The sequence below is a fragment of the Excalfactoria chinensis genome, chromosome 2, assembly GCF_039878825.1.
Source record: "Excalfactoria chinensis isolate bCotChi1 chromosome 2, bCotChi1.hap2, whole genome shotgun sequence".
NCBI lineage: Eukaryota > Metazoa > Chordata > Aves > Galliformes > Phasianidae > Excalfactoria > Excalfactoria chinensis.
In genome coordinates, this window is record NC_092826.1 from 23,749,626 (window position 1) to 23,770,736 (window position 21,111).

The following is a 21,111-nucleotide window of genomic DNA, read 5'->3' on the forward strand; positions in this document are numbered from 1 at the left end:
TCTTCAGAGGCATAAAAACAGCTCAATGCCTGCCGGCATTTACCACATTGCGGTTTCTCAGATAAAGGACTAACAACAAAGATGGGAAAGAGCTGCTCAAACTTTGCTGTGTAAAAGCTAATTATAAATCAAGACAACATAAAAGAAGAATTAATCCCTTGAGCTTCTTTCTGATCTTTGACTGCTGTAACCGAGATCAATAGCCTGCTTTATACCAACAAACTTTTAAATGTGTTTGTTTATCTGACCCACAAACTCAAATACGATGTTCTGCTTCAGTGCTGACTTGAAGCTAATGTTAAAGCTGCTTGAACAGTGCTTAACAGCAAAACTCAGTCAAATATTACTATGCTGTTAAGTCACAATCTTTGGATCTTGGGTTAATTTTTAATGTCAAATACTTTTACTAAAACCACCAATCCAAAAACATTATGGGAAACTGGCCTCCAATTGAGGAGGTCTACCTCCTCAGGTAGAGCTCTACCCTTGGCATGGAAATAGCAAAAATGCAATCTGCTTTGCTTTGCTTTGCAACTTAGTCTAGCATGTTTAAAAGGAGATAGATATCTATTTCACATATGGGATTGGATTAAAAGTGTTCCAGATGTACCAAAATGAATGAGATGTACCAACATGAATGTGATAACTTGTTGAAACAGATCAAGAAAGCCACGGATGCGTGGGAACACAATACTAAGGATATGCTAACATGTTTTCCTAAACTCCTCCCATTTACAGTGTCCTTACTATAGTATACATATAGATACGTTTCTTGTTTTAGTCACTTTTAAGTGGGGAATAGACTCCATGTAAACAACCTCACTAAACTACTTTATTGAAACAATTCCTATTTCTTAAATATTCTTTGCTCACTGTACATTATTTCATGACATCCAAAGCGCATTTTGAAAGAACACTTTCTAAACAAAACAGCATTTCTAACTATTAGTGTTCTCGAGAACTGCATCAGATGTTCTGCTGCATGAAAACACAGATTCCCAGTTTGTGGCCCCAGTAAAAGCAAGTAATCCCATGGATATCATTTGGAGGTACATCCCACTTTTGCACAGTGCAATTTAGGTCAACAGTAGAAGTGTAATAGGTGGCTTTTTTCACACAGCTAACCATTTCCTATGGCTGCCAGTGCTCACCCAGTCCTCAAGACAAATTCAATGACTTCCAAACTTCAGCCTAGCTACATTACATTGCACCAACTGCCCCTGACTAATGAGGTTTTTTAGCAACAAAGCAGTTCCGGTGGCGCAGCGGTAGAATTCCCGTTTGCAACACCAGGGGGCCCGGGTTCGAATCCCCCCCTGTGGAGCAGGGGGTAGAAGTGCCGCTCTGCTACACAGAGGGCTCGAATCCCGGGAGTTGGACTCGATGATCTCTAAGGTCCCTTCCAACTCGCACAATACTATGATACTATGATACTATGATTTGTCCTGTTAACATAAGGATATCATTTTACAAGGAAAAATCCCACGAGTCTTTAAGATGAATTACTATAAATTTTCCATTACTGAAACAGCTGAAAGCAGCTATAAATGTACCAAACATAGAGCTATATGTTTGCTTTACATGTAGGAAAGTATTTCTCATCTACTTTTCTGTGCTAGAACACTCTAAGGAGTATCCTGTAAACCATCACAAATTTCCATAGTTCCACTACAGTGGGCTTGTTTCAGGTGTGTCACTGTTTGTATATCATCTAATGCCAGTGATGTCTTAGAATCCTCCCCTCCATGTAAATGTTTCAGCACCTTGCTTAATGCATTGAACTTTCTTTCCTGCCTTACATATGGTTCTAATAAAATGTGGTTTGGTGTTCTATATTTTTTTGGGGTAAAATTATTGTATTAACCAAATCTTTTATATACAAACATGTATGAAAATAAACACACATTCATTTTCTGAATTGTATGAGCTTTGGCTACTGGAGTAAAAACCCTGACATAAATTAGTCAATTTTGCAGCTCCCATGAAAAGACTCTCACACCGATTCTGACCGAATGAAGCAGCACAGAAGCTAGCTGGAGCTACGGTGCTTAAACACTGTCTTCTCAGAAAACTCCTGCTTCTTTCTCACAAGCTGTAATTCAGAAACAACTGTGAGAAGCTCTTGGCAGTTCATAACTCAGAATTATGTTGGTTTGTGAGTTGCAGCTCAGTGTATCCTACTCCCCAGCTTCAGCACCCCATTCAGTATGGATCAGACTCATGGGCCTAACCAAGTTTAGGCTGCGGTTGGACTTGATGATCTTCAAGGTCTTTTCCAACCTGGGTAATTCTATGATTCTATGATAAGTCATTCCTTCATTTCAATACCATGACTCACGCACTTTGCTGGTTGTATTTCTGTGCTAATATTCCTTGAAACGAAAAATGACATAGGAGAAGATGATGAAACCTATCACAAGCACAACCTATCTCATCTGAAAGCACCTCCCTAGAAAAACACCTTTTCTTGAAGCAGAATAATCATCATGTGTAATGATTGGTCTATTAAACAGTAACTGTTTTTCCTTACAGATCTTGCCTTGCTTATATCATCAGTGCACTGCCATTACATCACCCACAGTATGGAAACACTTTGTGATTCACTAAGTATGAAAGGTGGACCACTTTTTCCAGTAGCTTTTCAGGGCTGCGGCTTTTTGCCCCCTGCAGATGATAAGCGGGCAGGCCAGGCATGCTGGCAAGACTCCCAGGAGCCAGCTGTGACCTTGCCTTTGTGGCTGTAAGCTCTGCCTGAAGGAGACTTGCAGCTCTGCTGGATGCCCACTGAATCCTTGTGGTCTCACCAAAATGTTTATCCATGATGTTGCAGCTCCTGCTTCAGATATATGTGTTCTTAGTATAAAAGCAGAAGTTAATATGCACCTTATCATCTGCCCATCATTTGCTGAAATGCCCTGCGGAATGTGTAAGCAGGCCCACCATCCTGTACCAGCAAGGATGCTGGGCTTTCTTGCCATTATTATTATGGATGTACTGTGTCTGCATTGTCACTTCCTTAGGCTGATTTGTGGGGCTGTGCAGGCTACAGCATTTCTAGTGGCATACTTTGCAAGTGAATGCATCTGTGGTACGTTCTTCAAGACACATTCTTCATTTTGAGATCCAGGTGAGTTCTTTATTTATTTAATCATCCTTTAACCTGTACAACTCCCACATATTCTCATTGTATATATGCTTGTAAATTTCCCGGCAGAAGAATAAAACTCCACGGGAGCATATTGTAGTTTTAAATGCTGTGAAGAAAACAGCCCGAAGTGCTGGCTGGCCGGGGTTACTCTCACTTGTGGAAATGCAAAAAAACGGGGTGTGGAACAGGATCCAAGCACAGGAAGACGAAGTGCCAACAAGCCACTGGGGTTTGGGGTCGACTGTCCAGACAGTATTGCATCAGCCCGCACACCGGTGACAGGCGGCCGCTCGGTATCAAGCACCGTCGCTCACTCCCCGTCGGTTAAGCGCTTTCCCATGATGAGAGACCCTGAGAATCGGACAGCGAAACGGCTCGGGCCGGCAGTGCGGCAGCGTCCCATACAGCGCCGCCGCGCGGAGGCACTTGCTCCGGCCCCCGCTGAGGCGCACCCCGCCCGCCGAGGAGCGGGGCGGGCCGGGGGCGGGCCGCGGGGCCGCTCCGAGCCGCGCACCGGAGCAGGGAGCTGACGCCGACGGAGCGCAGCCTCCTCCCCCATCCGCTGCGAGCGGCGCCCGCGCTGCCACATCGGCACGGCCGCTCCGCCAGGCGCTTCCAGGAGCAGAGCGGGAGCCCCCGCGCGCCGGGAGATGGAGCTCCGCTGCCGCGCTTGCTGCCGCCGCCGCTGCCGCCCGCCGGGACCCGCGCTCCGCCAGGGCCGCCGCTGCGACTGCCGGGCCGGGCAGCGCGGCGCCGCCGCCTAACGCCGCAGCCGAGGGGGAGGCCCTCCGCCCGCAGAGCCCCCTCCTTCCCGCCCTCCCGCCGCCGCTTCCCCGCCCCCGCCCGGCGTTCGGCGCTCGGCCGGGCTCCACCGCCCGGAGCGGGCCATGGCGGGGCGATGAGGGAGAAGCCGCCCCTGCCCGTAGGCTGCGAGGGGAGGCGGGGAGCGACGGGGCCGGGCGGCTCGGGGGGATGTGGGGCGCGGGGGCCGCGGCGCTGCAGCTGCTCTCCCGGGCCGTGAGGCAGGGCGCCCGGCAGGAGCTGGGCCGCTGGCTGTCCCGGGCAGCCGGCACGGCGGCGGGAGGCGGCGGCGACCCCGGCGGCTTCGTCTCGGCGGAGGCCGGCGGGCTGCTGCTGGGGCCCTACGCGGAGCAGGGCGGGCTGCCGCCGGCAGAGCTGCTGCTGTGCCCGCTGCCCGAGGCGGGCGGCGGCGGGCCCGGGCTGGCCGAGGCTCGCGGCTGGCGCTGCTCCTGCTGCCTGCTGGGCACCTGCTGGTGCAAGAGCTGCCTCAGCGTGTGCGTCCTGGCGGCCCTGTGCTTCGCTTCTCTGGCCCTGGTGCGCCAGTACCTGCGCGACCTGCTCCTGTGGGCGGAGAGCCTGGACAGCCTGGCCGGCGTGCTGCTCTTCACCGTGGGCTTCATCGTCGTGTCCTTCCCCTGCGGCTGGGGCTACATCCTGCTCAACGTGGCCGCCGGCTACCTCTACGGCTTCGTGCTGGGCATGGGGCTGATGGTGCTGGGCGTCCTCGTCGGCACCTTCGTGGCGCACGTGGCCTGCCGGCGGCTGCTGGCCCGCTGGGCGCTGGACAGGATCCAGGGCAGCACGACGCTCAGCGCCGTCGTCCGCGTGGTGGAGGGCGGCAGCGGGCTCAAGGTGGTGGCCCTGGCGCGCCTGACGCCCATCCCCTTCGGTCTGCAGAACGCCGTCTTCGCGGTGAGTCCCGGCTGCGGGGAGCCGTGGCTCTGGGTTTCTTCTGGTGGCAGGGAATCAGCCGCCTGCTCGCTTCTGGTGGCCGCCCGTCCCTGTCGAGGCAGGTTCTGAGGCGCTTTGTTCAGTGGCATTAATCTGCTCTTGGACTTTCGGGACTGTTAGAAGGATGCATCGGGAATGCTCTGTAGCAAAATCCACGGAAGAGCTTAGTGATTTTACAGTGCCTGTGTTTTTGAAGCGAATAGAGTGGGAGGGAAAGTTGTATTTTTGAGCAGCCTTGCCTAAGCTGCTCTCTATGCTAGTTAGTATAAGTGTTTGTATTGGAAAGAAGGCAGTGGGCAAAGTCCTCATCTGTGAAAGGAGCAGCGTGATTTGGGCAGAGCAGTCAGGTTCAGATTAAGAGCTGTGCATTACACCACCAAAAGAAAGCTCAGCTGGTGAACACCTGTTTTTCTTTCCTACTTCTAGATAAAATATACCTACGTAGTTTATTATTTTAGAGATACAATGTTACTGGTTTTTTTAATCATCTTGAAGGAGAAAGTAAGGAAGGAGATAAGGTTTGCCTTTTTGAGCTCATGCTGACGATAGGGCGATTTATTACGTTACAGCATAGTCAAATAAAACACGGTGCTCAGTTTTTAATTGAGGACTTATAATATGAACTGGTACCATACCAAGAACATAAGGATGTTGCATCAAGTCTAGCAATTCAGAACTGTTTCTCACAGAGAGTGAAGTTTCAGCTAAGCGTGGAATTCAGAGTTCTGTCAGTGCAGACTGAGCTGTGCTGATTTATTGAAGCCTGACAATGCAAGGGGATTTGGGGTGTCCTAACCATTCATTTCCTGTGTTCGGAGCTTACGAAATGATTTTGAAATGATTTGCTCTTCATAGTAAAAAACAGTAAAGTGAAGTCTTGAGAAAATGTAAACATCTTTGATTTTCCAGCAGTCTGGCTTATGCTTGTTTTGTTCGTGCGTGTTCGTAAGTAAACTGAAGAGAAAATGAAAGGGAATGTAGGAAGTGACAGTTGAGGTCTAGGGATGAGGGGTGGTAGCCTTGAGGTGAGAGAGGGTGGATGAGTTTCTCCAAGCCCTTGTTCTATGATGTGCGTTTTGGGAATTGCAGGGGGATGTGGAGAGGGAAGGAAGGAAGGGAGTGTTCTGGCATTTGAGTGTAGTGACAGGATCGTGTATTTCCAAACTGCATTAAGAACAAAATTTCTTCTTAAGAAACGGGAATTTGTTCATTTCTTACCAGCCAGTCGCCATCTTGCTGCTTAAGTCCATTCTCCAGCTGTTTGTGAAAGCAGAGTATTGGGAACAGTGGAGTTATGCATTCCCGTGCCTTTCTAGAAGATGTAGAGACCTGTAAGATGAAAGAGTGCTTGTATGTTTTTTAAGTGGATTTCACATATTTGTTGGTCCTCTAGTATGCCGCCAGCATGGCCAGGGCATGCTGATAGCCCTGACTGAAGTGTTTGTTCAGCCCTCTCCCCTTTGCAGCTCTGAATGTTTTAAAGGTAGGTCTGTAAGGAGGCACAGCGTGCAGGTTATCACCTCATCCAGCTAATGGGTCTCTTGTGCTAGGTTTATGCAGCCTGATTATCCGCAGTGCCTGGTGTAGCCTAGATCAGAATTCATAACTTCCTTTTTCCATTCTGAGAGGGCTATTGTGTGGAAGATATGAGCATACTAGAAATTGTAGTGCTTAAGTGTATGTCTCTGGTTTCAGAAATAAGTGAAATATTTCTGGAATACTTCTCAGTGAAGTGAGACTTCCAGAAGTGCTGTGTGCTCTGCAGCCATGTGCAAGCTGCTTTCTTTCTTCGTTGGGAAATTGATAGACATTGGAATTGTCTTTTGTTCTCAGTTCCAAGCCTACCTGATCTGAAATACGTAGATTCATAAATTCAGGGGAGAGAAGCCCCCAAAGGCATGTGACCCCCAAACAGCACCCTGGCATAAAGTGTCTTTTTTGACAGAAGTGAACCAAAGGGGTCAGCTGCAAAGAATGCACCAAAGTTTTATCAGACAAAGCCTGTCCAAAGCTGTCCATTTCTGGCTAATGCTCCTGTTAGTACAGTGGTTAGTTCTTAGTTTCTTTTAATATATTGTTGTGGCCTATTACACAGTTGTATCCACTCTTGCTTTGGGACTTCACTGTTATTTTTTCTGACATGAGCTCTCCTTAGATACAGAGTCCTATTAGTCTCCCAGTTTCACGGCACAGGCCACTGTTAGACAGGTGGAGTTTTACAGGAGGAAAGATAAAATAAGCTGGAAGTTTTACTGAAAATTTGTCAGGTTACTTAGCAATGGACATCACCTGTTTCCTGCCCCTTTTGGGGAAAGGGTTACCAGTGTAGGTCAAAAACCCACAGATAAAGTCTTCCTTTCCTCTTCTTAGCTTTCATCTTAGTGGAATGCAAAAGGCACCATCCAGCACGTGCATTGGTGGTCCCTCCTTCATTTGGAAGCAGTCTCTTTTGTGGCCCAGTTGCTTTAGGGCAAATCCAGAGTTGCAAATGTGTGCCTCTGCTGCTAGAGTGTCCTTAATATATATTCAGAAATGAAAGAGGTGACTAGGAGTGTTAAAATGGTTTTTGGAAGTTTCCCAGTTCCATTAGATTTAATGTCAGTGTCCTACTTAGGAAATCTTGTCTCAGTGCTAACATTTCAGAGACTTTTAATAGCAGTTCCTTCATTCCCTTGGCAATAAGGAAAGTTTCAGTTGTGCATCTTTATTACGTGGCCCAAATTACTATTTATTTTTCTTTTTTAAGACAAATCATATGAAAAGTATCAGTCAAATATGAAGTTCTGACATGACCGTAGTGCTTTTTCATTAGAAATCCATGTTAAACTAGCATGGAGCGAGAAATCTATTACTTGTGTTACTGCTGTATTTTTTAAGTCCATGGGAGCTGTAATTTGCAGAGTGAAGACTGGAATCACCTTATTGGATCTTATTCCATTGAGTTATTCTTGATGCTTCATTGCATTTTCCTCTTCCATTGCCCTTCCTTTCCCCAAAACACTTTCCACTGACATTGCTTAGAGCTGCAAGAATTTGACAGTGTGACTCCCACAGTAACCAAAGTATTTTAAGAGTAGTATGATGAAGTGAGTAACTTTGCTGCTATTCTTTTGTCTTCAACACTATGCAAAGCTTTCAAGGTCAGTAATCTCGTGGTCTCCCTGTCTTAGGAGCTGTTCTTAATTAGTACTTGTTTTATTATTATGTGATTGACGGAATTGTCTAGAAAATGCATCAAAGCCTTTTTCATAGTCATTTTATTTTTAACCCGTTGTTTCCTTCTGATTTCATTTCCTTGCATAAAGATCTTTTGAACTCCAGGGTTTTGAATCTGAAATTTCTCAGTGGCTGCTGTACTGAGTTAGCTGTGTGAACTGTATAATGTAAACCGTCCCCATGCTGACTATGAACAGAAATGTCTTGGAAAAGAGAGAAAAATATATTCTTCATCATTTTTTTTCCGGGAAAGATTAAGAAAAGCTATAGTTGTGTGTATTATTTTGTTCACTAATCGAGTTTGAAGTCAGGTACCTTTGGCCGAGAAGCTTCATGATGCCTGTCTACATAGGTTGCTCTGAAAGTAATGGCTCCTGTTTATTTTCATGGAAACAACAGATGCAAGAGCACAATAACACTGTCTGATAAAGGAAATTCTCAGCTGAAGGTCACTATTTTTCATCACCACCATTTTTGCCAGAGATGAACAAGAGCTTACATGCTGCACTCATAAAAATCTATGCCAGCAGAGGTGACCCACTGTTTCACAGCTGCTTTGATGGTGTTGTTGCTTGGAAAAGGTTGTCCATGTAGTTTATCTTTAATCAGCCCAAACAGGTGGAAGTCAGAAGGTGCCAAATCTGGACTATATGATGAGTGTGGTAAAACAGCCCAGCCGAGATGGGCAAAGTGTTCCATGGTGTTCAGACTGGTATGAGGTCTGCGTTACTGTGCTACACTAGGAAGGTTGTCCCCTTCTCTGACCTAACTCTGGAAGTTTGAGCTTTCAGCTAAGTCAATGTCATGATGTAGTTACCAGATTTGATGGTTTGCCTGGGTTCCAGGAAATCCATAAGGATCACCACTTTCCCATCCCAAAAGACAGTACTCATCACTTCACCCACTGAAAGCTGCACCTTGAACTTTTTCTTAGATGGGGAGTTCACATGTCACCACTCCTTGGACTGTTGTTTTGACTCAGGCTCAAGGTGGTGATAGCATGTCTCATTACCATCAATGATGCGATCAGGGAAAATGTCACTTTCAGCCTCATATTGGTTCAGTAGGTCTTGACAAACTTGCCTGTGGCGTTCTTTCTCTTCTTGTGTGAGTGTTCATGGGATTCACCTGGTGCAAACTATGCAATATTCTAACACTGCTACCACGATTTCCAATGCACTGATGGTCATATTCAGTTCCGTACACATTTCCCCTGTTGTAGCCTGCTGATTTGTTTGGATGAGCTGATGGAGATGCTCTTCATTTTTTGGTGTGACAGCAGTGCCATAACACTCAGTAAGCATCAAATGTCAATGGATGCCATTTCTTCTGCATAGAGGAGTTCGGTGCCACACCTTTGCTCCATGTGCACTTTTGTCAGACTGCCCCTCTGCTGCCATCTATCACATGGCAACAACACATAATGGAATATTGGTGGGAAAGTTCAGCCTCTACTGCCATACCACCAACATCTGCTTCTCCTTTTGTGGGCCAACTAACAGGAGACAGTACTTTCAGAGCAGCCATTGTATGTCTCTGTATAATTGGTGTATATCTTAATGAGCTGTATAACTTCCGCTGCAGAGGCAAATCGTATCTGCCTGTCCTGCCACGCTGCCATTCTGTTTACCTAGGTCATATTTAACGCAGCAACATTTTGAACAATTACCTTTTGCTGTAGTATGTGTAAAACCCAAAGTAAACAGGCTATATTTGTATCAGTTTTTTAGACGTTTGTTAAAGGACTGTCTTCTCATGAATTGCAGGTCTCTGTTCACCATGAGGAAGTAAATATTTTAAATGAACAGTGTAGTAACATCCTTAGTTAAAGACTTGCACAGAGATGCTGTACAATTTAAGATGAAGTAAAATAAAATCTAGTAAATTTAAAAAGGCAAAATGAAAACTAGCCACATACTGTTCTATTTTATCACTGTAGATTCACTGGCAGTGCAAAGTTAAAGTGAAGAAACAAACTGTTTTTATTTTCTGACATAGATGTTTCTGGGGAAGGCAGCATAGTTGGCTGTGCACATGGGTTGTATTGTTGTGTTATATGGTTTCTTACATGTTTCTTTTTAACTTAGGTTACAGATCTATCGCTGCCCAACTACCTGATGGCTTCTTCAGTTGGGCTGCTTCCTACTCAGCTCCTGAACTCGTACTTGGGAACTACCTTGCGCACCATGGAGGATGTGATCGCAGAACAAAGTGTTAGTGGCTATTTTATATTCAGTTTACAGGTATGTTAAAACAATAGTTTTCATAAACTTCGATTATTAGGAATGTCACTATTATGACTTTCTTTATGTCTGCTTTGGTGAGCAGTGACTCTTGGATACAGTCTTCTGTTTCTGTGTATATATTTATCTCTTCAGTTTTTTGCTCATCTTCTGTACCAGTGAGATTTGAAGTAGAATTTTGCTTGTGGAGATAGTTGGGAAGCTTCACTCCTATAGCATTGCCCCTTCAAGTAATCGAATCTTAGGGGATTGTATGCTCCTGGAAACGTGTATGAGGTGTACAGAGATTTAACTTTGCAGGTTCTTCTTTTAGATTGTATCACTTCCAGCCTAAAAGAGGTGGGCTGCAGGAGGTTTGGAGGAATGCTTGTTCAAGTGTTAAGAGCTGTCACCTGGAGACATAATGACTCCCTTGTCTGAGGCAGCCAACCTCTTGTAGACTGAGAGTGAAGCAAGCGTGGCCGAGTAGCAGGGGATTTAGAAGTGTTTGATTTATAATGTTGGTATTTTCAGTAGGTTGTGTAAAGCCGATGGTAATAATTTTTCACAGATTTGTGTGTACTGACTACTTGATAACCCAGACAAATGAGTTTCCGATGTACTGTTCTGCTTTGGTTTTGTTTTCTTCTCTTAAAAGTATTTAATTCTCTCATACTTCACGTGATAGAAAACAGAACTTGGTGCTTTCCGAGTTCTGTCCTGTTATTCTCTGTAGTGATCTGTTGCTGAATTTTAGACTTGTTAAAGCACCCTTACACTGAGGAAAATGGCCTCTCAGCTGTAAAGCAGTGTGCTTTGGGTTCTTAACCCCAGAGCCTGTGCCATGTTCAGTGTTGACACTGAGCACTCACAATTACGCTAGGTGCTGTCGAAATATGACATTACTAATACCTAAATCAAAATATCCTATTTTTGCAAGGAAATAAATTTGTGAGATGTGTCTGGTGCCTTTTCATGAGCTTTGCTGATGAAATAATTAGTCAGTAAATCCTGGGGACAGGCCTTAAGCCGAAGACCATTGTAAGCATAAAGGTGAAGAATATATCAGAACAAGATTATATATTAAAACCTCATCTGATGCTGTTGGCACTTCCACGCTGTGTTTGACCAACAGTTGACATGGCTTGCTGACTTCTAGTTCATTCTGCTGTCATTTATCTTCCTCAGTGTTTGTGATTAAGCTGATGTTTATCAACACTGATATACAAAACTAACTCCTTTTAACCCATCACCCTCCTGTAACTTGACTGTTCTTAAACAGAACATGTAATTAAAAGGTTTAATTGCAAAGTCTTGAGCATTAAAATGCCTTCGTGATTGTGCAGTAACCTCAGTAGATCTGGTTGAAAATCAGTGTTACTTGATCAATTTATATTTTAGCTGTGAAATGTTATTTTGTGTATTAGAATAATTAAGGTTCAAAAATACCTTTAGAATCCTGTAGTCCAACTGTCAACCTACCACCACTATTGCCCACTAAACCTTGATGCTCCATAGCTGGTAAGTGTATGTCAGCAGAGGTGGCATGGAAAACCACAGAGCTAAATGGTTTTGCAGGATTTTTCAGCAGGAAATTGAGAGATTTGTGAAATTTAGAGACAGCAGAGAAAAGTAGTGGTGTGAGAGCTAAAGCAAAGAACTGGGCTTTGTTCTGCCCAATTACAGGCAATTCAAGGGAACAGCAGGGTTAATAGCTTTTAGTGATCTTTCGTGGTTTTTTTCCTCTTTTTTTTCTCCCCATTAAGATTTCTTAAAATGACACTGTAGTGTTAACTGTTGGTCAGGTAAGCACCAGCTGAAAGGGCTGAATGTCCAAATGGATGTGCTCGCCACCTTGACAACAGTACATAAGAGCTGACTAAGTCCATTAGTGGAGGAATCGCTTATGTTCCCCCAGTTTCTCTCAGGCCTGGTGCTTTGCTGTGTGGCTTTGATGGGACTTTGATTTAGTAAACAGCTGTAAAAATTAATCATACTTCATGGTTGCCAACATGTATATATCTTTAAATGATTTGTCTAGGGAACCTGAGCATACTGGTAGTAATATTTCTCACACCTGTCAAGTTTAAATATTTGGGTAAGCTTTTAGAATAGGATTCTTCCTGTACACTCAGAACATGATGTCTGCAAGTGTATATTTGACTCTTACATCAGCAGCCTTTTCAGTCCTTTAACAAATAGCTTTTATCACAGGCAGTGGAACCAGCTGCCCAGAGACATGGTGAAGTCTCCATTCTTGAATGTTTTCAAGACCTGATTGTATAGAAGTCCTGAGCAGCATGGTCTGATCTGGCAGCTAACCTCATTTTGAGCAGCAGGTTGGGCTCGAGGCCTCCCGTTTCCTTTCCAGCTGCAGTGATACTGTGACCGTACTTGTTGCTGGTTCCAGTTGGGTTCCTAAAACATTTTTTAAAAAGGCAGAATAATTTACTTCTTTTAGAGGGGCCGACATTATGAGACAGCTCTGTTTTCTTTGAAGATATTTTTTTTAAGGAGGATCTGTGCTGAAAACAGTAACCGATGTTTGATTGAAACCAAGCCTCTGGGGAATGTAGTCCATGCTAATGTCCTTGAACATGTAACTTCTAAGCAAAATGTGTCCCAGTTTATTCTTGTTAATTTTAATGGTGAAAGTAAAAATTCTTAGTAATAAAGTTCAGAGCAAAAGCCCATAAAGTGAAGTCCTACTTTTAGATAGCATTTCCTCCTTAAGAAAATAACAAGCATCCCCAGAGCCATCCTCCGGAAACCAAGTACAAGCTGCTGTAAGTTGCTCAGAAACTGTGCTTCTGCCCTGTTTTGTCCTGACCTCTGAGAAGCACAACAACACTGCTGCTTTCTGCTATCTTCCCTGTTAGCGGGGGAAAGACAAGAGGTTTTATTTCCTTTTTTCTACATCGTTCTACCTCTGCTATCTGGCAAATTGCTAATAACCATTAAATTGTTAACCTGTTATTCACTAGGTATGTGGAAACAGCTCTTGTGGTTTCCATTGCCATCAGTCCATTTCTATGTGGAGTTATTTTTGCTAAGAGGTACGGCAAAGCGTTTGCTTTCTAACAAGTACGCGAGTGACAGTGGGAAGAAACAAACAGCATTTTTAATTCAAATGAATGCTTAAGTTCTATACAGTGTATTTGTGTTGGTACGCTAGTAGCAGTATGCGTTGACTTGTTGGTTAGTTATTTCCCTTTTCAATATGTTGCCTTTGAAGCATTAAGTCAGTAGATGCTTCCATAAATCTTTACACTTTGTTTCGTTAAAAACAGTTGCTTTGTATTCATGCTTACCGTTGATATGGCCTACATCACTCCTTTGTTTTATTTGCAGATTGTTATAAGCATAGGACTTATGTTTTATGTTGTTCATCGAGCTCAAGTGGAACTGAACGCAGCTATTGTAGCGTGTGAGATGGAGATGAAGACATCTCTTGTTAAAGACTGCCAGCCGAGCATCAGCGGTTCAACGACATACTGCAACAAAAGGACAGTGGCGTTCTCTGGGGGAGGTGTTAATATTGTGTGATTTCAAGTATTAATAAAATAAGGTTTTTGTGAACCTAAGCTATTGCCTAGAAATGTCTATGGACAATTCAACTAGCTTTTAAAAAAATATTTCAAATGGTTACAGGTTGTACTATGGCACAAACCAACTGACCAGCTCTTGAATTGCACACGGGGTGACTTCTAGCAAGAAGAGTAACACGGTGAAGTAACTTGAGATGTAAATGCAAGTTTGGCCGCACCTTTGGTCATTTATTATGCCTATCATGGCCTGTAGTCTGCACTTTAGTTTTTTTTTCTTTGCTCCTGTAAACAAAAAAATGCTTCTATAAACTGAGAAAAGTAGCACAGAGGTAAATATTTTTCTGCTTAGTGTTATTTATAAGGCTGAATAATTATATGCAGTAGAAGTTTATTACCGATAAAGATGAATGAGAAAGTACGCAGTTCAATGTACAGTATTCTTGAATGTGCTTTTGCTTCCAGATCTTGGAGTGTATTATTTTGGTAACGGTGGGACCATTTGGCTTTTCCATCATTTTTGATTTCAGGGGTTGAGGGTGGGGAGAGAACCCTATATAAAGTTTCGGTTGAATGTATTTTTGTAAGTCATTGGAAATGTTGCAGAGCCATGCATATGTAGTCACACAAGTTTAAATCCTACATGGTGGGACTGAAGTGCTCTTAAATAACATTTTAAGTTACACTGTGTAATATGCAAAGTAAAAGGGAAAGTGCAGATGTTATAATAGATTGCAGTGAGGAGCTTCTGTTGGAAGGAAACTTCAAGAATTAACTAACTGTTGCATTGGTTTTACCACCTTGGTGATTGTAACAAAGGGCTGTTCCATGTTAATCCTATTTATAAATAGTTTGATTGGAATGGCGTTTTTCAGCTCACATGCCTGCATATAATAAGGCTTCCAGACCAGGGAGCTAAATCTCCCTCAGACACAAAATGAGATACTCGCAGACTAATCCTAGATGAAGGTGGCCTTTATTTTGTAAGTGATTCCCTCTCTCCCTTTAAAAAGCTTTAAAAATCAGTTGATATGTTTGTTTGTTTTTTTTCTACAAGTTTTACATTTTTTTAAAGATGCGATCTATTATAAATTTCATCAGAGTGAAGAAATGAAAACTAGGGGTTTTCTTTGGAAAAATAAATAATCTAGTAATGTCTCTGAGGCTCAGGAATTCTGACTCCATTTTTGCAAGACAACACTGTATTGGATAACGCTCCTTTTACATATGCTATGGACTGTTTTTTCACTGCATTTGAACAGACTAGATAAACTGATAGTATTTTGTGTGTGCGTGTGTGTGTGATTGTGCGGGTAAAAGGAAAGCAACAATGCTGGAAGGTGTCATCTTGTATGTGTGTTTCCTGTAGATTCACATGCCAGCGTTCAATTGCTCAGACACCCACAAGTCATCTGATATAAAAACAATGCAATGTATTGCTTATTTTGTATTTATTTTATGTAAGATTTATAGGATGCTTTCAGTCTTAAGACTGTGTTATTTTCTAACAGAACACAACCGTGCCTCCTTTTTGTAAGGCTGTTTTGTAGGGTCTGAGCATTCTTGTCTTGTGGCAAATAGCAGGAGAGCAACGAGTCTTCAAGGTAGTTGGGAAGTTTGGTAGTGTCTGGCAGTCTTACTGCGAGGATGTATTTTAACTTGACAGCTAAGCAGTCCTTGGTAGTGAAATTCAGTTTTGCTCTTCAAATGCGTATCCTTTGCAGACGGCTGTTCAAGGGTCTTGTGACCTAAGGAACCAAGCTAGTTAGATAACAATTGTCTCCTCTTTTATCATTTTTATTTCGTTTGTTTGTTCTTTTTAAAGGCAATCTGCGTCTACCTGGAAGTGTTCATTTACACATCTCTGCCTCTGACAGCTCCTGTGTGAAAACAAGAGAGCCAGATAACTTTTTGATGGCGTTATTTGTCATCGCGGTATGATTGAGCCCTTCCTTAACTAAATATTTAAGATGTTGTTTTATTTCTTGAAACAGAATGATCCTTGAATAAATGTTCCGAACTTTGCTCCATCTTGCTAAATCAACAGTAGTGTTCTCAAGAGGTTATTTCTTTTTGTTTTGTTTCTTGTTTCTTTTTTAACTAACTTAAGGTTGTGTTGATGATCGAAGAACATTTCCCAGTTATGTATTTTGAAGTGCTTTTATTTCCATGATACTTTGTAACCAGAGTAACTTCACTATATGAACACTTTTGTAGTACGGAAATAGTTCTTAAACCTTTTTGCATTTTGCTTGATACTTGTAAAATTTGTGTACAAGTTAATGGGAAATGTGCATTAAAAGGAACTTTTCTGTACCATGCCAACCATAATTTTATACAATAAATTCACTCAAATTTCTTTAAAGAAATACGTATTAAATGTTCAGGTTGCTACAGAGCAGCAGTTGGAAAGAAAATGCAATGAGGTGTCGTCTTTATACACGTGCACAAAGATACCTGCCTGCCTTGGAGAAGTAACAAGTTAGGATTTCAGAATGGATTTCGCGATCTGTGAGTTACTGACAAGGGAAACACATTTGCTATAAAACAAAAAAAAATGCCTGCTTAATTCTGTTAAATACTTTGGAGGTTGGAGGTCTCTTTGGAGGTTGGAGGTCTCTTTGGAGGTTGGAGGTCTCTTTGGAGGTTGGAGGTCTCTTTGGAGGTTGGAGGTCTCTTTGGAGGTTGGAGGTCTCTTTGGAGGTTGGAGGTCTCTTTGGAGGTTGGAGGTCTCTTTGGAGGTCTGCGGCTGCCTTCTTGTAATGGAAGAATAAGAGCATACACGTGCCTGTGAGAAATGTGCCAATTAACCAAAAGATTGATATGTTTAAATGTAAAAGTGATGGTTTTATTTTTTTTTTTTAAGATAGTCTCCTACAATTAAAAATGGTATGAATGGTATAAATAATACGTAACAAGTCGCATTCGTGCATGCTTTTGTAGCTGCGGTGGTGGAGAGATTACTGCTTTCTGTGCATGAAACACATCTAAATTGCAGGTCATGTAAAAGAGGGAATCTCAGCTATGTGGCACCACTTCTTCTTTACTGTGGGAAGTGCAGCTGTGTAACAGCAGTCCCCGAATCTAACATACTAACTGTCTGCAAGGAAAAAGATCTTTCTGCCCAAGGGCTTAACATGCTGTTTTTATGTTGTTTTCTGCATAGCTGCAGCCTGCATTGCGAGGTCAAGTCTGAGGAATGGTTAAGACTGCACTTTTCCACATTGTGGTAGTACCACACATCGCTTTGTGTTCAGTTTCTGTGTGAGTTTTTGGATTTTGACTAACCAAGGTTTTGGGGATAGTTCGCAGCCTTGAAAATAACCTAGGATGTAATGCTGAAGATGAAACACTCACTTGCTCTGAGGTCATTCTTACTGACAGGAGGCAGCAGCTGCAGTAGTTCTTTGCCAGGCTGCCTCATAGTAAATTCAAGATTGGTACCAGTCCCATCCACACATTAAGATGCTTTGAACTGGAGAAATCAGGAAATGGAGTGCAGAGTAGAAGCCAATGGAAATTCCAGCCCTGATGCATAGCACATAGCTGCAGCAGAAGGCAGCTGTCCCTGTCCTCCTGAATCCTACAGTGTTAGTGGTCTGCTTGAAAACATGATGGGCCCAGCATGCAATCTCTCTGCACGGACATCAGCACTCATGTACTATTCTGCTGTATCAATTTCTTTTTAATTTATGTTAATTTGCTAGTGATAAGTAGAAGTAACTTGAGTACAACCAATTTGGCCCTTCTGTCCCTCTCCTCCTTCATTAAGTTAATCTGCTAAATTTAAAACTAGGTTTTAATCAAGCGTTGCATTCACTACTTTAAGCTAAGTCCTTCTTCCTGGTCATATGACTAACATGTAATTGGTTGTCTGGGCTCTTGATTAATTTGGAAAATGATCAGGGCAGATTAGCTGTGGTGAGCAAGCCATCTTTTCCCTTCTAATTATTAAAATACGTCGTTGGAGGAATTAGTGGAATAGATTTCTGAGGCAGGTATTTTTTGTTTATGTTTCTTTTTTTTCTGCTTTATAAAAAAAGAATAAGAGGAGTTAAGAGCAGAAAAAGGATTTGAACTATGCTGATCCTGGAACAAGAATATTGGGCGTCATTTTTGGGGTGGAATACAAGAGAATTTTGCCTAGATGTAGCACAGGGTAAATTTGTGAAGAGTTTTGTAAAGCCTGAATCTTCAGGCCACAATGGCAAGTCCAGTTTGTATATTGCTTTGACATTCCAGTTATATTTCTCTAATTAGAGTAGTTTAATTTGTCCCAGTAACATCCCAAGATCAGCTGAGGTGTGAACTTGGATGTGCTAAGTGATGTGAATGCAAGGGCACCTGGCCCAAGTGGGAGCCCGCATACAGCAAGCTGCATCGCTCTGCCTGCTGGGTCCCTGTTCCCAGTCAGCTGTAGCTGCTCCCTTCAAGGCTGTGGGTGGGAGGAAGGAAGGGAAAGCCTGTGAACAAAAACTGCAAGTTTTTTGTTCACTGCCTTAGAAATTTGATTGCGAGTGTTCTCTATTAAATGTGAGAAATGGTAGGTGGTGAGGGAGCAGACTAATGAATTCTTTTAGGCTCTGATTTCTCTGAGGGAGTAGCAGTTTCCTTCAGCACCAGATGAGATTCCCAAGTGGTAAAAGGGTGGGGGTTCTGTTGGATTTCATTTATTTATTTATTTATTTATTTATTTATTTATTACAACTGGAACCAAGTAATGCTGAAATGGCAGTGATAGGAATATACTGAGGATTGTTTTGATCCTTGACATAGTATGACTTTCAGACGTCTTTCACAGCTACTGGAAACAGCATCTTTAAAGCAGCTTGATGGCCTCAGTGAATTGTGCTGTGAATTGTATTGGATCATCAACTTAAAGGCGTCTTAATGTTGTACTGAGCTTTAGGGTTTGAGGGCTATGGGAACGACACTCACACATGCATATGCGACTCCAACATCACAGAAAGTAGTACTTTACCAGCAGAACTGCTTTGTTTTGTGCAGATGCAACATGATGAGCTTCTGTCGCACTGGTTTTGGTAAGACTGCAGTTATTTGGTGTTTTGGGATGGTTGGATTTATTGTCCCCTTGATTTATTGTCCCATTGCTGAGAGGGAAACCCCCACAACTCACTGCAGTACTTTACCAGATGCTGTATGGTTACCAGTGAATTTGCTGCCAAACCAACAGAAGGCTCAATACTTGTACAGGTCAGTTTTGTGTGTGTCTGGATTCTTCAAGTTGAGGAGTCTGTCTTTTTTCCAGCTGCATCTGTCAACCTAATGAAAGATGCCTCTCCTTGCATATGGTGTATCCCTAGAGAAGGTGGTTATGGTGGTAGAAATGTTTCTTTCAAACAAGCTTTGAGGTGAGAAAATGGCACAGTCTGGAGGAAGAGAGCTGAGTTCCCCAAAGCCCCCAGCATTCACACTGGGGAAACCAGCTTTGTGGTAATGAGTTCTCAAAGTCTTTCCATAAAGAAGCAATTTGAAGACTGGAATTGAAAACTTAAAGGAGGAGGGAAAACGTTGCAATTAGTGAAAGAGTATTAGTATGCTTACCAGGAGGTAAAATCCTGGCAGCTATAATTAGACAAGGTTATTCACCCCTTTTCAATGAGTCATTCCTCTGAGAATAGAATAGACTAAATGTATTTTTTTTTTTTAAGACATTTTTCGCTTGTTAAAAACCAAGCAGAAAAAGGAGAGGGAGTTACAGAAGAATGTATTAACAAGTTAATCTTAAGAAGGTCTGAAATTGCACTGAAATGCAGAAAATGCCGACTCATAAAGATTACTGAATATTAACTCCGAAACAAGACAAGAATTTCCCTTTATGAGTGGCAAGTATATTTAGTACAGACTTTCTACTTATCTTCACAATACCCACTCTGATAGCAGTAAAGGTAGCCACGTATCACAGAATCATAGAATCACCAAGGTTGGAAAAGACCTAAAAGATCATCCAGTCCAACTGTTCACCTATTACCAATAGCTCCCACTAAATCATGTCCCTCAACACAACATCCAATTGTTCCTTGAACAGCCTCAGGGTCAGTGACTCCACCACCTCCCTGGGCAGTCTATTCCAGTGCCTGGCCACCATAGCTGTTGTGTAGCTGGTTTTGTATGATATAGCTTATATTACAGTCTTTGGGGATTCTGTCTTTTGAGTCTGTTTGTAGTATGGAAGTACCTTGCATCTTCTTCCTTCACTCTATGCTGAAGGCATGTTGACCACTCCTATGCCTTGGGTTCAGGCACACGGGTAGTTGCAGTTTCCTGTTCACTATGCCTCTTATCAGCTTGGATCTTGAAGTAAAGAAGGTTGGTTCTGCCACTGGGAGTGCACCTGTTCTTCCTGATGAATATAATCAACCTTAATGGTATTTACATTATTTCAGGTATCTTTGGATGCCCTGTACAGATGGAAAGTGTGATTGCATTTGCTGAAAAGCTGGATTTTCTCCTAAAAACTGAATGCATCTAGTATTTAAGCATCTAATTCAAGCTGGAAATTTCTGTCTCAAATTGGATCGTGTTGGTCTGCTGAGGATCCAGCATTTTCATGGGTCATTGCATTGCAGAGTACTGAAGACTGGAAAGGACTGCTGGAGGCCACGCAGCCCAGCCCCTGCACAGGTCAGTCCAGCTGGATCAGGGTGCCCATTGCCACATCCAGTTGAGGTCTTAGTATCTTCAGTGCTGGAGAAATGACAAACCTGGCTGACAGACCCAGTGCAGACCACGCTCACGGCAAAATAATTTTTCCCCATGTTCTGCTGGGATTTCTCACATTGCAGTTTGTGGCCGTTTCCTCTCCTATCTCTGAGCACCTCCAGTGGGAGCCTGGCTCTGTCCTCTGTCTCCATGGGGTAGTTGAGGACAGCAATTCACAGTCTGCAGGGTGGGAGATATGCAAGTGAGAGATGACGCTGCCATAGGGATCATCCCTGTGGGCATCTGTTACTGTGACGGGGACATGTGGCTGGGCTGACACCACAAGCTCAGAAGGTCACATTCATGCACGCAGCCCTGCAAGACAGAGAAACACACAATTCCTCAGCTTTGTTTGTCACTTATTTTGTTCACTTATTTCCATTGCAAAGCAGTTATTTGTGGAAGAGCTTGGACGGGGAGAAAGGAATCTTCAGTGCTGACCTGGCTGAGTTACAGCTAGAGAACAAAGAGGAAAGCAAAATCCCAAGTGCCATCTCAGACTCCT

The 21,111-nt window shown here is 43.1% G+C and overlaps 1 protein-coding gene across 1 annotated transcript; it reads left to right on the forward strand.

The window, feature by feature from the left end:
• The first annotated feature begins 3,489 nt into the window (after positions 1-3,489).
• TMEM64 (transmembrane protein 64) lies at positions 3,490-16,245 on the forward strand. The gene is given in 4 exon segments (XM_072330228.1): positions 3,490-3,573; positions 3,575-4,861; positions 10,204-10,359; positions 13,690-16,245. Coding segments are annotated over 4 exon segments (1,722 nt in total). The 3' UTR covers positions 13,885-16,245.
• The last annotated feature ends 4,866 nt before the right edge of the window (positions 16,246-21,111 follow it).